The following is a 13,345-nucleotide window of genomic DNA, read 5'->3' on the forward strand; positions in this document are numbered from 1 at the left end:
TGTCAGTCAGGGTCAAAATGTTTGCAGATGACATTGTGATCTGCAGTGAGAGTAGGGAACAGGTGGAGGAGACCCTGGAGAGATGGGGATATGCTCTAGAGAGAAGAGGAATGAAGGTCAGCAGGACTAAGACAGAATATATGTGTATGAATGAGAGGGAGGATGGAGGAATGGTGAGGATACAAGGAGTAGAGGTGGCAAAGGTGCATGACTTTAAATACTTGGGATAAATAGTTCAGAGTAACGGTGAGTGTGGAAGAGAGGTGAAGAAGCGAGTACAGGCAGGGTGGAGTGGATGGAGAAGAGTGTCAGTAGTGATTTGTGACAGACGAGTACCATTTAGAGTGAAAGGAAAGGTCTTCAAGAGGGTAGTGAGACCAGCTATGTTATATGGGTTAGAGACAATGGCATTGACAAAAAGGCAGGAGTTAGAGCTGGAAGTGGCAGAGTGAAAGATGTTAAGGTTTGCACTGGGTATGACGAGGGTGGACAGGATTAGGAATAAGTATATTAGAGGGTCAGCCCAGGTTGGAAGGTTTGGAGACAAAGCCAGAGAGGCAGGATTACGTTGGTTTGGACATGTGCTGAGGAGGGATGCTGTACTCTGTATTGGGAAAAAGATGCTAAGGATGAAGCTACCAGGCAACAGGAAAAGAGGAAGGCCTAAGATAAGGTTTATGGATGTGGTGAGAGAAGGCATGCAGGTGGTTGGTGTGAGAGAGCAAGATGCAGAGGACAGGAAGAAATGGCAGATGATCCAGTGTGGCGATCCCTAACGGGAACAGCCGAAATATGATGATGACTCTCCCATTGTTGTGTATCCTAGTTAGTAATCCTAGTATTCAACATTATTTGGAAACAGCATGCCATGCTCTGAATTCAACCAAATAAATGTCTACAGCATTTTTACAATCCCAAAAGCTGAGGGTTAGTTATACCCCTAAAAACTGGGCTCTGCAGATAAGGTGGTGTTTGAGTTTGCAGTATATTTTATAAAGTTACTCCTGTAACTGACTAAATGTGTTTCTTTAAACAGACAGTCGGGAAGAAACAGTTCTAGGAAGTATGTCTCTGCCGAGTTACAAGGTCATGCCAGCTGAGCCCAAAGAAGTCAAAAACAGAAAGTTTGCTTTTAAGGTAAGTATTTGTACATAAAGCTGATATTAGAACCTGCAAAGTAAAAAAAAAATCTGTCAACATTCTGTCTGATGAGTTGTGCTAAGAATAACTCATTTGATAACAGATGATACACTTATTTGCTGTTTAGGGTAGAGAAGCCACATATTTAGTGCAACTCTAAAAGCAAAATAGAACAAACAAATCTACAGAGCAATGAATGTCTATAGTGTGAGTTATGTAACATTACTGCCGTGTCCATGCAGATATTCAACTTTTCTTGACTTTGTAACACTTATGGTTTAGTCTTAGAAAAGGAGAATCGAGTTAACAAAAACTGGCTAAAACAGACGCCACGCAGTTTTAAAAATTATATTGTCATGTGTCTTTGATCACGGAGTTGTAGAATCACTTCTCAGAAAAAAAAAGTCAGTCTCTCCCAGCCTGTTGAAACTATTATTTCTTAAACTGCCTCCTTAGATACACGCCTTTATATTTTCCAATGTCTCAAGGAATGCAGAGTGAGCATCTTGGGACATGGTGGGCGATCTATAACCGGCTACGACTTTGGTTTTGCCTGCTGATAGTTCTGCATGGATAATCTCAGGTGTACCCATGTTCCATCTCAGTCTCAAAACAGAATATAGCCTCCACTTAGGGATAATTCTTCTTATACACACACACACACACACACACACACACACACACACACACACACACACACACACACACACACACACACACAGACACACACACACACACATACAAACACACACACACACACATACAAACACTCACACACACACACACGCACACACGCACACACACACACACACAGAAAGACAGACACACACACACACAGACAAACACAGACACACACACACAGAGACAGACACAGACAGACACAGACAGACACACATACACACACACACACACACACACACACACACACACACAGACACACACACACACACACACACACACAGACACACACACACACACACACACACACAGACAGACAGACACACACACACAGAAAGACAGACACACACACACACACACACACACACAGACACACACAGACACACACACACACACACACACACGCACACACACACAGACACAGACACAGACAGACACACACACGCGCACACACACACACACACACACACACACACACACACACACACACATACACACAGAAAGACAGACACACATACACACACACACACACACACACACACACACACACACACACAGACACACACACACACACACACACACACACACACACACACACACACACACACACACACACACACACACACACACACACACACACACACACACTTTATGCCTAATTAGTGAAAAATAATGGTAACAATCAGAACAATAAATTATGATGCACACTACACCTGCAGATTAACATCACCCCAGCAGAATTACTAGTCCTCTTCAGACTAATTAGTAACTCTAGTAGTAACTGTGCACTCTTGCACGCTCATCTTTGTGTGTGTACTGCACAAGAATGCCCAGATAAAAGACAACTGAAACACCAGGTTCCAAAGTGCTTTATTAAGTAACCAAGCTTTCACACAAAGTGTTTCTTAAGACATCTGAAAAAGCACAGTGTGTAGAAGCTGAGATGTTCTGATAACTGTCCTTGAAATCTGATGTGACACATTGTTTAATATGAACTAGGCATTATGACTCTAGATATTATTAATTTTCCATCCTTTCTAAAATATGTCTCATCTTGCAGTTAAGATCAGGAGGTATACCTCAGTGATTAGGCATGAACAACATATTTTTTCATTCTTTATGTGGAAACATAGTAACAATCTATTTTAATGAGTGGGTGGTTCTACCATTTTTGTCCAGCTCTTTCCATTGTCTGGAAACAGCTTGTAACTCTGGCCTGTATTTCAATACAAAAAAATGAAATATGCTGTTTGCCTCTAAATTGTGTAACTTTGAACAGTCATAAGTCAGTCTGAAGGGCAGTGACTGAAAGGTAGGAGCCCACCAAAGTTCTATAAGGCATGTTTGACCTATTGCTCATGTTTAACATTCAGGCTAAGACTGTAATTAATAATACAAATAAAGCATTATATCATTAACAGTTCTGAAATCCACAAGACTGACTATGCAAAAATGGGAATTTACATATAATAATCCCAAGATTACCTCATTTTGGAGTATTTTGTTTGCTTTGAGGTATGGTGATCTTGTACTTAATATTTAAGTAGTGTGGGGGACTCTGACACACTGACACCCCATATCGAATGTTCAAAAAGGTTTGCCCCCACAAAAAATAACATTAAACTAGAACAATAATTGTTGACATTCCCTCTTCTGTTTTCCTGTTGTTGTGGGTTTTGTTGACATTCCTTCTTCTCCTTTACTGTTGTTGTGGGTTTTGTTGACATTTCCTCTTCTCCTTTAATGTTGCTATGGGTTTTGTTGACATTCCCTCTTCTCCTTTACTGTTGTTGTGGGTTTTGTTGACATTCCCTCTTCTCCTTTACTGTTGTGTGTTTTGATGACATTCACTCTTCTCCTTTACTATTGCAGGTTTTGTTGACATTCCCTCTTCTCCTTTACTGTTGTTGTGGATTTTGTTGACATTCCCTCTTCTCTTTTACTATTGTGCGTTTTGTTGACATTCCCTCTTCTCCTTTACTTGTTGTCGGTTTTGTTGACATTCCCTCTTCTCCTTTACTGTTGTTGTGGGTTTTGTTGACATTCCCTCTTCTCCTTTACTGTTGTTGTGGGTTTTGTTGACATTCCCTCTTCTCCTTTACTGTTGTTGTGGGTTTTATTGACATTTCCTCTTCTCCTTTATTGTTGTTGTCAGTTTTGTTGACATTCCCTCTTCTCCTTTACTGTTGTTGTGGGTTTTGTTGATATTTCCTCTTCTCCTTTACTGTTGTTGTCGGTTTTGTTGACACTCCCTCTTCTCCTTTACTGTTGTGGGTTTTGTTGACATTCCCTCTTCATCTTTACTGTTGTTGTGGGTTTTGTTGACATTCTCTCTTCTCCTTTATGTTGTTTTGGGTTTTGCTGACATTCCCTCTTCACCTTTACTGTTGTTGTGGGCTTTGTTGACATTTCCTCTTCTCCTTTACTGTTGTTGTGGGTTTTGTTGACATTTCCTCTTCTCCTTTACTGTTGTTGTGGGTTTTGTTGGCATTCCCTCTTCACCTTTATTGTCGTTGTGTGTTTTGATGACATTCCCTCTATTCCTTTACTGTTGCTGTGGGTTTTGTTGACATTCCCTCTTCTCCTTTGCTGTTGTTGTGGGTTTTGTTGACATTCCCTCTTCACCTTTACTGTTGTTGTGGGTTTTGTTGACATTCCATCTTCACCTTTACTGTTGTGTGTTTTGATGACATTCCCTCTTCTCCTTTATGTTGTTGTGGGTTTTGTTGACATTCCCTCTTCTCCTTTACTGTTGTTGTGGGTTTTGTTGACATTCCCTCTTCACATTTACTGTTGTTGTAGGTTTTGTTGACATTCCCTCTTCTATTTTACTGTTGTTGTGGGTTTTGTTGACATTCCCTCTTCACCTTTACTGTTGTTGTGTGCTTTGATGACATTCCCTCTTCTCCTTTACTGTTGTGTGCTTTTATGAAATTCCCTCTTCTCTTTTACTGTTGTTGTGGGTTTTGTTGACCTTCCCTCTTCTCCTTTACTGTTGTTGTGGGTTTTGTTGACATTCCCTCTTCACCTTTACTGTTGTTGTGGGTTTTGTTAACATTCCATTTTCTCCTTTGCTGTTGTTGTGGGTTTTGTTGACATTCCCTCTTCTCCTTTACTGTTGTGGGTTTTGTTGACATTCCATCTTCTCCTTTACTATTGTGGGTTTTTTTTGACATTCCCTCTTCTCCTTTACAGTTGTTGTGGGTTTTGTTGACATTCCCTCTTCACCTTTATTGTTGTTTTGAGTTTTGTTGACATTTCCTCTTCTCCTTTACTGTTGTTGTGGGTTTTGTTGACATTCTCTCTTCTCCTTTGCAGTTGTTGTGGGTTTTGTTGGCATTCCGTCTTATCCTTTACTGTTGTTGTGGGTTTTGTTGACATTTCCTCTTCTCCTTTACTGTTGTGGGTTTGTTGACATTCCATCTTCTCGTTTAATATTGTGGGGTATTTTTGACATTCCCTCTTCTCCTTTACAGTTGTTGTGGGTTTTGTTGACATTCCCTCTTCTCCTTTACTGTTTTGTTGACATTCCGTGGGTTTTGTTGACATTCCCTCTTCTCCTTTACTGTTGTTGTGGGTTTTGTTGACATTCCCTCTTCTCCTTTACTGTTGTTGTGGGTTTTGTTGACATTCCCTCTTCTCCTTTACTGTTGTTGTGGGTTTTATTGACATTTCCTCTTCTCCTTTATTGTTGTTTTCAGTTTTGTTGGCATTCCTCTTCTCCTTTACTGTTGTTGTGTTTTGTTCTGTTGTGGGTTTTGTTGACATTCCCTCTTCATCTTTACTGTTGTTGGGTTTTCTCCTTTATGTTGTTTTGGGTTTTGCTGACATTCCCTCTTCACCTTTACTGTTGTTGTGGGCTTTGTTGACATTTCCTCTTCTCCTTTACTGTTGTTGTGGGTTTTGTTGACATTTCCTCTTCTCCTTTACTGTTGTTGTGGGTTTTGTTGGCATTCCTCGTGTTTTGATGACATTCCTCTATTCCTTTACTGTTGCTGTGGGTTTTGTTGGCATTCCTTTACTGTTGTTGTGGGTTTTGTTGACATTCCATCTTCACCTTTACTGTTGTGTGTTTTGATGACATTCCCTCTTCTCCTTTATGTTGTTGTGGGTTTTGCTGACATTCCCTCTTCTCCTTTACTGTTGTTGTGGGTTTTGTTGACATTCCCTCTTCACATTTACTGTTGTTGTAGGTTTTGTTGACATTCCCTCTTCTATTTTACTGTTGTTGTGGGTTTTGTTGACATTCGCTCTTCACCTTTACTGTTGTTGTGTGCTTTGATGACATTCCCTCTTCTCCTTTACTGTTGTGTGCTTTTATGACATTCCCTCTTCTCTTTTACTGTTGTTGTGGGTTTTGTTGACCTTCCCTCTTCTCCTTTACTGTTGTTGTGGGTTTTGTTGACATTCCCTCTTCACCTTTACTGTTGTTGTGGGTTTTGTTAACATTCCATTTTCTCCTTTGCTGTTGTAGTGGGTTTTGTTGACATTCCCTCTTCTCCTTTACTGTTGTGGGTTTTGTTGACATTCCATCTTCTCCTTTACTATTGTGGGTTTTTTTTGACATTCCCTCTTCTCCTTTACAGTTGTTGTGGGTTTTGTTGACATTCCCTCTTCACCTTTACTGTTGTTGTGAGTTTTGTTGACATTTCCTCTTCTCCTTTACTGTTGTTGTGGGTTTTGTTGACATTCTCTCTTCTCCTTTGCAGTTGTTGTGGGTTTTGTTGGCATTCCGTCTTATCCTTTACTGTTGTTGTGGGTTTTGTTGACATTTCCTCTTCTCCTTTACTGTTGTGGGTTTGTTGACATTCCATCTTCTCGTTTAATATTGTGGGGTATTTTTGACATTCCCTCTTCTCCTTTACAGTTGTTGTGGGTTTTGTTGACATTCCCTCTTCTCCTTTACTATTGTGGGTTTTGTTGACATTCCCTCTTCTCAATTACTGTTGTTGTGGGTTTTGTTGACATTCCCTCTTCTCCTTTACTGTTGCTGTGGGTTTTGTTGACATTCCCTCATTTCCTTTACTGTTGTTGTGTGTTTTGATGGCATTCCCTCTTCTCCTTTACTGTTGTGGGTTTTGATGACATTCCCTCTTCTCCTTTATGTTGTTGTGGGTTTTGTTGGCATTCCCTCTTCTCCTTTACTGTTGTTGTGGGTTTTGTTGACATTCCCTCTTCTCCTTTACTGTTGTGGGTTTTTTTGACATTCCCTCTTCTCCTTTACTGTTGTTGTGGGTTTTGTTGACATTTCCTCATTTCCTTTACTGTTGTTTTGTGTTTTGATGGCATTCCCTCTTCTCCTTTACTGTTGTGGGTTTTGATGACATTCCCTCTTCTCCTTTATGTTGTTGTGGGTTTTGTTGACATTCCCTCTTCACCTTTACTGTCGTTGTGTGTTTTGATGACATTCCCTTTTCTCCTTTACTATTGTGGGTTTTGTTGACATTCCCTCTTCTCCTTTACTGTTGTTGTGGGTTTTGTTGACATTCTCTCTTCACATTTACTGTTGTTGTAGGTTTTGTTGACATTCCCTCTTCTATTTTACTGTTGTTGTGGGTTTTGTTGACATTCCCTCTTCACCTTTACTGTTGTTGTGTGCTTTGATGACATTCCCTCTTCTCCTTTACTGTTGTGTGCTTTTATGACATTCCCTCTTCTCTTTTACTGTTGTTGTGGGTTTTGTTGACCTTCTTTCTTCTCCTTTACTGTTGTTGTGGGTTTTGTTGACATTCCCTCTTCACCTTTACTGTTGTTGTGGGTTTTGTTAACATTCCATTTTCTCCTTTGCTGTTGTTGTGGGTTTTGTTGACATTCCCTCTTCTCCTTTACTGTTGTGGGTTTTGTTGACATTCCATCTTCTCCTTTACTATTGTGGGTTTTTTTTGACATTCCCTCTTCTCCTTTACAGTTGTTGTGGGTTTTGTTGACATTCTCTCTTCACCTTTACTGTTGTTGTGAGTTTTGTTGACATTTCCTCTTCTCCTTTACTGTTGTTGTGGGTTTTGTTGACATTCTCTCTTCTCCTTTGCAGTTGTTGTGGGTTTTGTTGGCATTCCGTCTTATCCTTTACTGTTGTTGTGGGTTTTGTTGACATTTCCTCTTCTCCTTTACTGTTGTGGGTTTGTTGACATTCCATCTTCTCGTTTAATATTGTGGGGTATTTTTGACATTCCCTCTTCTCCTTTACAGTTGTTGTGGGTTTTGTTGACATTCCCTCTTCTCCTTTACTATTGTGGGTTTTGTTGACATTCCCTCTTCTCAATTACTGTTGTTGTGGGTTTTGTTGACATTCCCTCTTCTCCTTTACTGTTGCTGTGGGTTTTGTTGACATTCCCTCGTTTCCTTTACTGTTGTTGTGTGTTTTGATGGCATTCCCTCTTCTCCTTTACTGTTGTGGGTTTTGATGACATTCCCTCTTCTCCTTTATGTTGTTGTGGGTTTTGTTGGCATTCCCTCTTCTCCTTTACTGTTGTTGTGGGTTTTGTTGACATTCCCTCTTCTCCTTTACTGTTGTGGGTTTTTTTGACATTCCCTCTTCGCCTTTACTGTTGTTGTGGGTTTTGTTGACATTTCCTCGTTTCCTTTACTGTTGTTTTGTGTTTTGATGGCATTCCCTCTTCTCCTTTACTGTTGTGGGTTTTGATGACATTCCCTCTTCTCCTTTATGTTGTTGTGGGTTTTGTTGACATTCCCTCTTCACCTTTACTGTCGTTGTGTGTTTTGATGACATTCCCTTTTCTCCTTTACTATTGTGGGTTTTGTTGACATTCCCTCTTCTCCTTTACTGTTGTTGTGGGTTTTGTTGACATTTCCTCTTCACCTTTACTGTTGTTGTGGGTTTTGTTGACATTCCCTCTTTTCCTTTACTGTTGTTGTGGGTTTTGTTGACATTCCCTCTTTTCCTTTACTGTTGTTGTGGGTTTTGTTGACATTTCCTCTTCTCCTTTACTGTTGCTGTGGGTTTTGCTGACATTTCCTCTTCTCCTTTACTGTTGTTGTGGGTTTTGTTGACATTTCCTCTTCTCCTTTACTGTTGTTGTGGGTTTTGTTGATATTCCCTCTTCTCCTTTACTGTTGTTGTGGGTTTTGTTGACATTCCCTCTTCTCCTTTACTGTTGTGGGTTTTTGACATTCCCTCTTCACCTTTACTGTTGTGGGTTTTGTTGACATTCCCTCTTTTCCTTTACTGTTGTTGTGGGTTTTGTTGACATTTCCTCTTCTCCTTTACTGTTGTTGTGTGTTTTGTTGACATTCCCTCTTCTCCTTTACTGTTGTTGTGGGTTTTGTTGACATTTCCTCTTCTCCGTTACTATTGTTGTGGGTTTTGTTGACATTCCCTCTTCACCTTTACTGTTGTTGTGGGTTTTGTTGACATTCCCTCTATTCCTTTACTGTTGCTGTGGGTTTTGATGACATTCCCTCTTGTCCTTTACTGTTGTGGGCTTATTGACATTCCCTCATCACCTTTACTGTTGTTGTGGGTTTTTTTGACATTCCCTCTTCTCCTTTACTGTTGTTGTGGGTTTTGATATTTCTTCTTCTCCTTTACTGTTGTTGTGGGTTTTGTTGACATTCCCTCTTCTCCTTTACTGTTGTTGTGTTTTGATGACATTCCCTCTTTTCCTTTACTGTTGTTGTGTGCTTTGATGACATTCCCTCTTCTCCTTTACTGTTGTGTGTTTTGATGAAGTCCCCTCTTCTCCTTTACTGTTGTGGGTTTTGTTGACATTCCCTCTTCACCTTTACTGTTGTTGTGGGTTTTGTTGACATTCCCTCTTCACATTTACTGTTGTTGTGGGTTTTGTTGACATTCCCTCTTCTCCTTTACTGTTGTTGTGGGTATTGTTGACAGTCCCTCTTCTCCTTTGCTGTTGTTGTGGGTTTTGTTGGCATTCCGTCTTCTCCTTTACTGTTGTTGTGGGTTTTGTTGACATTCCCTCTTCTCCTTTACAGTTGTTGTGGGTTTTGCTGACATTCCCTCTTCACCTTTACTGTTGTTGTGGGTTTTATTGACATTTCCTCTTCTCCTTTACTGTTCTTGTGGGTTTTGTTGACATTTCCTCTTCTCTCTTGCTGTTGTTGTGGGTTTTGTTGAGATTCCCTCTTCTCCTTTACTGTTGTAGTGGGTTTTGTTGACATTCCCTCTTCTCCTTTACTATTTTGGGTTTTGTTGACATTCCCTCTTCTCCTTTACTAATGTGGATTTTGTTGACATTCCCTCTTCACCTTTACTGTTGTTGTGGGTTTTGTTGACATTCTCTCTTCTCCTTTACTGTTGTTGTGGGTTTTGCTGACATTCCCTCTTCCCCTTTACTTGTTGTCGGTTTTGTTGACATTCCCTCTTCTCCTTTACTGTTGTGTGTTTTGATGACATTCCCTTTTCTCCTTTACTGTTGTTGTGGGTTTTGTTGACATTTCCTCTTCTGCTTTACTGTTGTTGTGGGTTTTGTTGACATTCCCTCTTCTCCTTTACTGTTGTTGTGGGTTTTGTTGACATTCCCTCTTCTCCTTTACTGTTGTTGTGGGTTTTGTTGACATTCCCTCTTCTCCTTTACTGTTGTTGTGGGTTTTGTTGACATTCCCTCTTCACCTTTACTGTTGTTGTGGGTTTTGTTGACATTCCCTCTTCTCCTTTACTGTTGTGGGTTTTGTTGACATTCCCTCTTCTCCTTTACTGTTGTGTGTTTTGTTGAAATTTCCTCTTCACCTTTACTGTTGTTGTGGGTTTTGTTGGCATTCCCTCTTTGCCTTTACTGTTGTTGTGGGTTTTGTCGACATTCCCTCTTCTCCTTTATGTTGTTGTGGGTTTTGTTGACATTCCCTCTTCTCCTTTACAGTTGTTGTGGGTTTTGTTGACATTCCCTATTCTCCTTTACTATTGTGGGTTTTGTTGACATTCCCTCTTCTCAATTACTGTTGTTGTGGGTTTTGTTGACATTCCCTCTTCTCCTTTACTGTTGTTGTGGGTTTTGTTGACATTCCCTCTTTTCCTTTACTGTTGTTGTGTGTTTTGATGGCATTCCCTCTTCTCCTTTACTGTTGTGGGTTTTGATGACATTCCCTCTTCTCCTTTATGTTGTTGTGGGTTTTGTTGACATTCCCTCTTTTCCTTTACTGTTGTTGTGGGTTTTGTTGACATTCCCTCTTCTCCTTTACTGTTGTGGGTTTTTTTGACATTCCCTCTTCTCCTTTACTGTTGTTGTGGGTTTTGTTGACATTCCCTCTTAACCTTTACTGTCGTTGTGTGTTTTGATGACATTCCCTTTTCTCCTTTACTGTTGTGGGTTTTGTTGACATTCCCTCTTCTCCTTTACTGTTGTTGTGGGTTTTGTTGACATTTCCTCTTCACCTTTACTGTTGTTGTGGGTTTTGTTGACATTCCCTCTTTTCCTTTACTGTTGTTGTGGGTTTTGTTGACGTTTCCTCTTCTCCTTTACTGTTGTTGTGGGTTTTGTTGACATTTCCTCTTCTCCTTTACTGTTGTTGTGGGTTTTGTTGACATTCACTCTTCTCCTTTACTGTTGTTGTGGGTTTTGTTGACATTCCCTCTTCACCTTTACTGTTGTTGTGGGTTTTGTTGACATTTCCTCTTCTCCTTTACTGTTGTTGTGGGTTTTGTTGATATTCCCTCTTCTCCTTTACTGTTGTTGTGGGTTTTGTTGACATTCCCTCTTCACCTTTACTGTCGTTGTGTGTTTTGATGACATTCCCTTTTCTCCTTTACTGTCATTGTGGGTTTTGTTGACATTCCCTCTTCTCCTTTACTGTTTTGTGGGTTTTGTTGACATTCCCTCTTCACCTTTACTGTTGTTGTGGGTTTTGTTGACATTCCCTCTTCTCCTTTACTGTTGTTGTGGGTTTTGTTGACATTTCCTCTTCTCCTTTACTGTTGTTGTGGGTTTTGTTGACATTCCCTCTTCACCTTTACTGTTGTTGTGGGTTTTGTTGACATTCCCTCTTTTCCTTTACTGTTGTTGTGGGTTTTGATGACATCCTTCTTCTCCTTTACTGTTTTGGGTTTTGTTGACATTCCCTCTTCACCTTTACTGTTGTTGTGGGTTTTGTTGACATTCCCTCTTCTCCTTTACTGTTGTTGTGGGTTTTGTTGACATTTCTTCTTTTTCTTTACTGTTGTTGTGGGTTTTGTTGACATTCCCTCTTCTCCTTTACTGTTGTTGTGTTTTGATGACATTCCCTCTTCTCCTTTACTGTTGTTGTGTGCTTTGATGACAGTCCCTCTTCTCCTTTACTGTTGTGTGTTTTGATGAAGTTCCCTCTTCTCCTTTACTGTTGTGGGTTTTGTTGACATTCCCTCTTCACCTTTACTGTTGTTGTGGGTTTTGTTGACATTCCCTCTACATCTTTACTGTTGTTGTGGGTTTTGTTGACATTCCCTCTTCTCCTTTACTGTTGTTGTGGGTATTGTTGACATTCCCTTTTCTCCTTTGCTGTTGTTGTGGGTTTTGTTGGCATTCCTTCTTCTGCTTTACTGTTTTTGTGGGTTTTGTTGACATTCCCTCTTCTCCTTTACGGTTGTTGTGGGTTTTGCTGACATTCCCTCTTCACCTTTACTGTTGTTGTGGGTTTTATTGACATTTCCTCTTCTCCTTTACTGTTGTTGTTGGTTTTGTTGACATTCCCTCTTCTCCTTTGCTGTTGTTGTTGGTTTTGTTGACATTCCCTCTTCTCCTTTACTGTTGTTGTGGGTTTTGTTGACATTCCCTATTCTCCTTTACTATTTTGGGTTTTGTGGACATTCCCTCTTCTCCTTTACTATTGTGGATTTTGTTGACATTCCCTCTTCACCTTTTCTGTTGTTGTGGGTTTTGTTGACATTCTCTCTTTTCCTTTACTGTTGTTGTGGGTTTTGCTGACATTCCCTCTTCTCCTTTACTTGTTGTCGGTTTTGTTGACATTCCCTCTTCTCCTTTACTGTTGTCTGTTTTGATGACATTCCCTTTTCTCCTTTACTGTTGTTGTGGGTTTTGTTGACATTTCCTCTTCTCCTTTACTGTTGTTGTGGGTTTTGTTGACATTCCCTCTTCGCCTTTACTGTTGTTGTGGGTTTTGTCGACATTCCCTCTTCTCTTTTATGTTCTTGTGGGTTTTGTTGACATTCCCTCTTCTCCTTTACTGTTGTTGTGGGTTTTGTTGACATTCCCTCTTCACCTTTACTGTTGTTGTGGGTTTTGTTGACATTCTCTCTTCTCCTTTACTGTTGTTGTGGGTTTTGCTGACATTCCCTCTTCTCCTTTACTTGTTGTCGGTTTTGTTGACATTCCCTCTTCTCCTTTACTATTGTGTGTTTTGATGACATTCCCTTTTCTCCTTTACAGTTGTTGTGGGTTTTGTTGACATTTCCTCTTCTGCTTTACTGTTGTTGTGGGTTTTGTTGACATTCCCTCTTCTCCTTTACTGTTGTTGTGGGTTTTGTTGACATTCCCTCTTCTCCTTTACTGTTGTGGGTTTTGTTGACATTCCCTCTTCTCCTTTACTGTTGTTGTGGGTTTTGTTGACATTCCCTCTT

The 13,345-nt window shown here is 40.3% G+C and overlaps 1 protein-coding gene across 6 annotated transcripts in view; it reads left to right on the forward strand.

The window, feature by feature from the left end:
• Positions 1-13,345, forward strand: part of PLEKHA4 (pleckstrin homology domain containing A4) — a 2,050,101-nt gene that overhangs the window by 1,016,534 nt on the left and 1,020,222 nt on the right. For all 6 annotated transcript variants that reach the window (XM_044059475.1, XM_044059472.1, XM_044059474.1 and 3 more), the window contains one exon: positions 1,037-1,137. In XM_044059475.1, the coding sequence (XP_043915410.1) occupies positions 1,037-1,137 (101 nt within the window). The remainder of the gene's footprint in view (positions 1-1,036; positions 1,138-13,345) is intronic.

The sequence above is a fragment of the Protopterus annectens genome, chromosome 17.part0 (assembly GCF_019279795.1).
Source record: "Protopterus annectens isolate FY-2018-M chromosome 17.part0, PAN1.0, whole genome shotgun sequence".
Classification (NCBI taxonomy): domain Eukaryota; kingdom Metazoa; phylum Chordata; order Ceratodontiformes; family Protopteridae; genus Protopterus; species Protopterus annectens.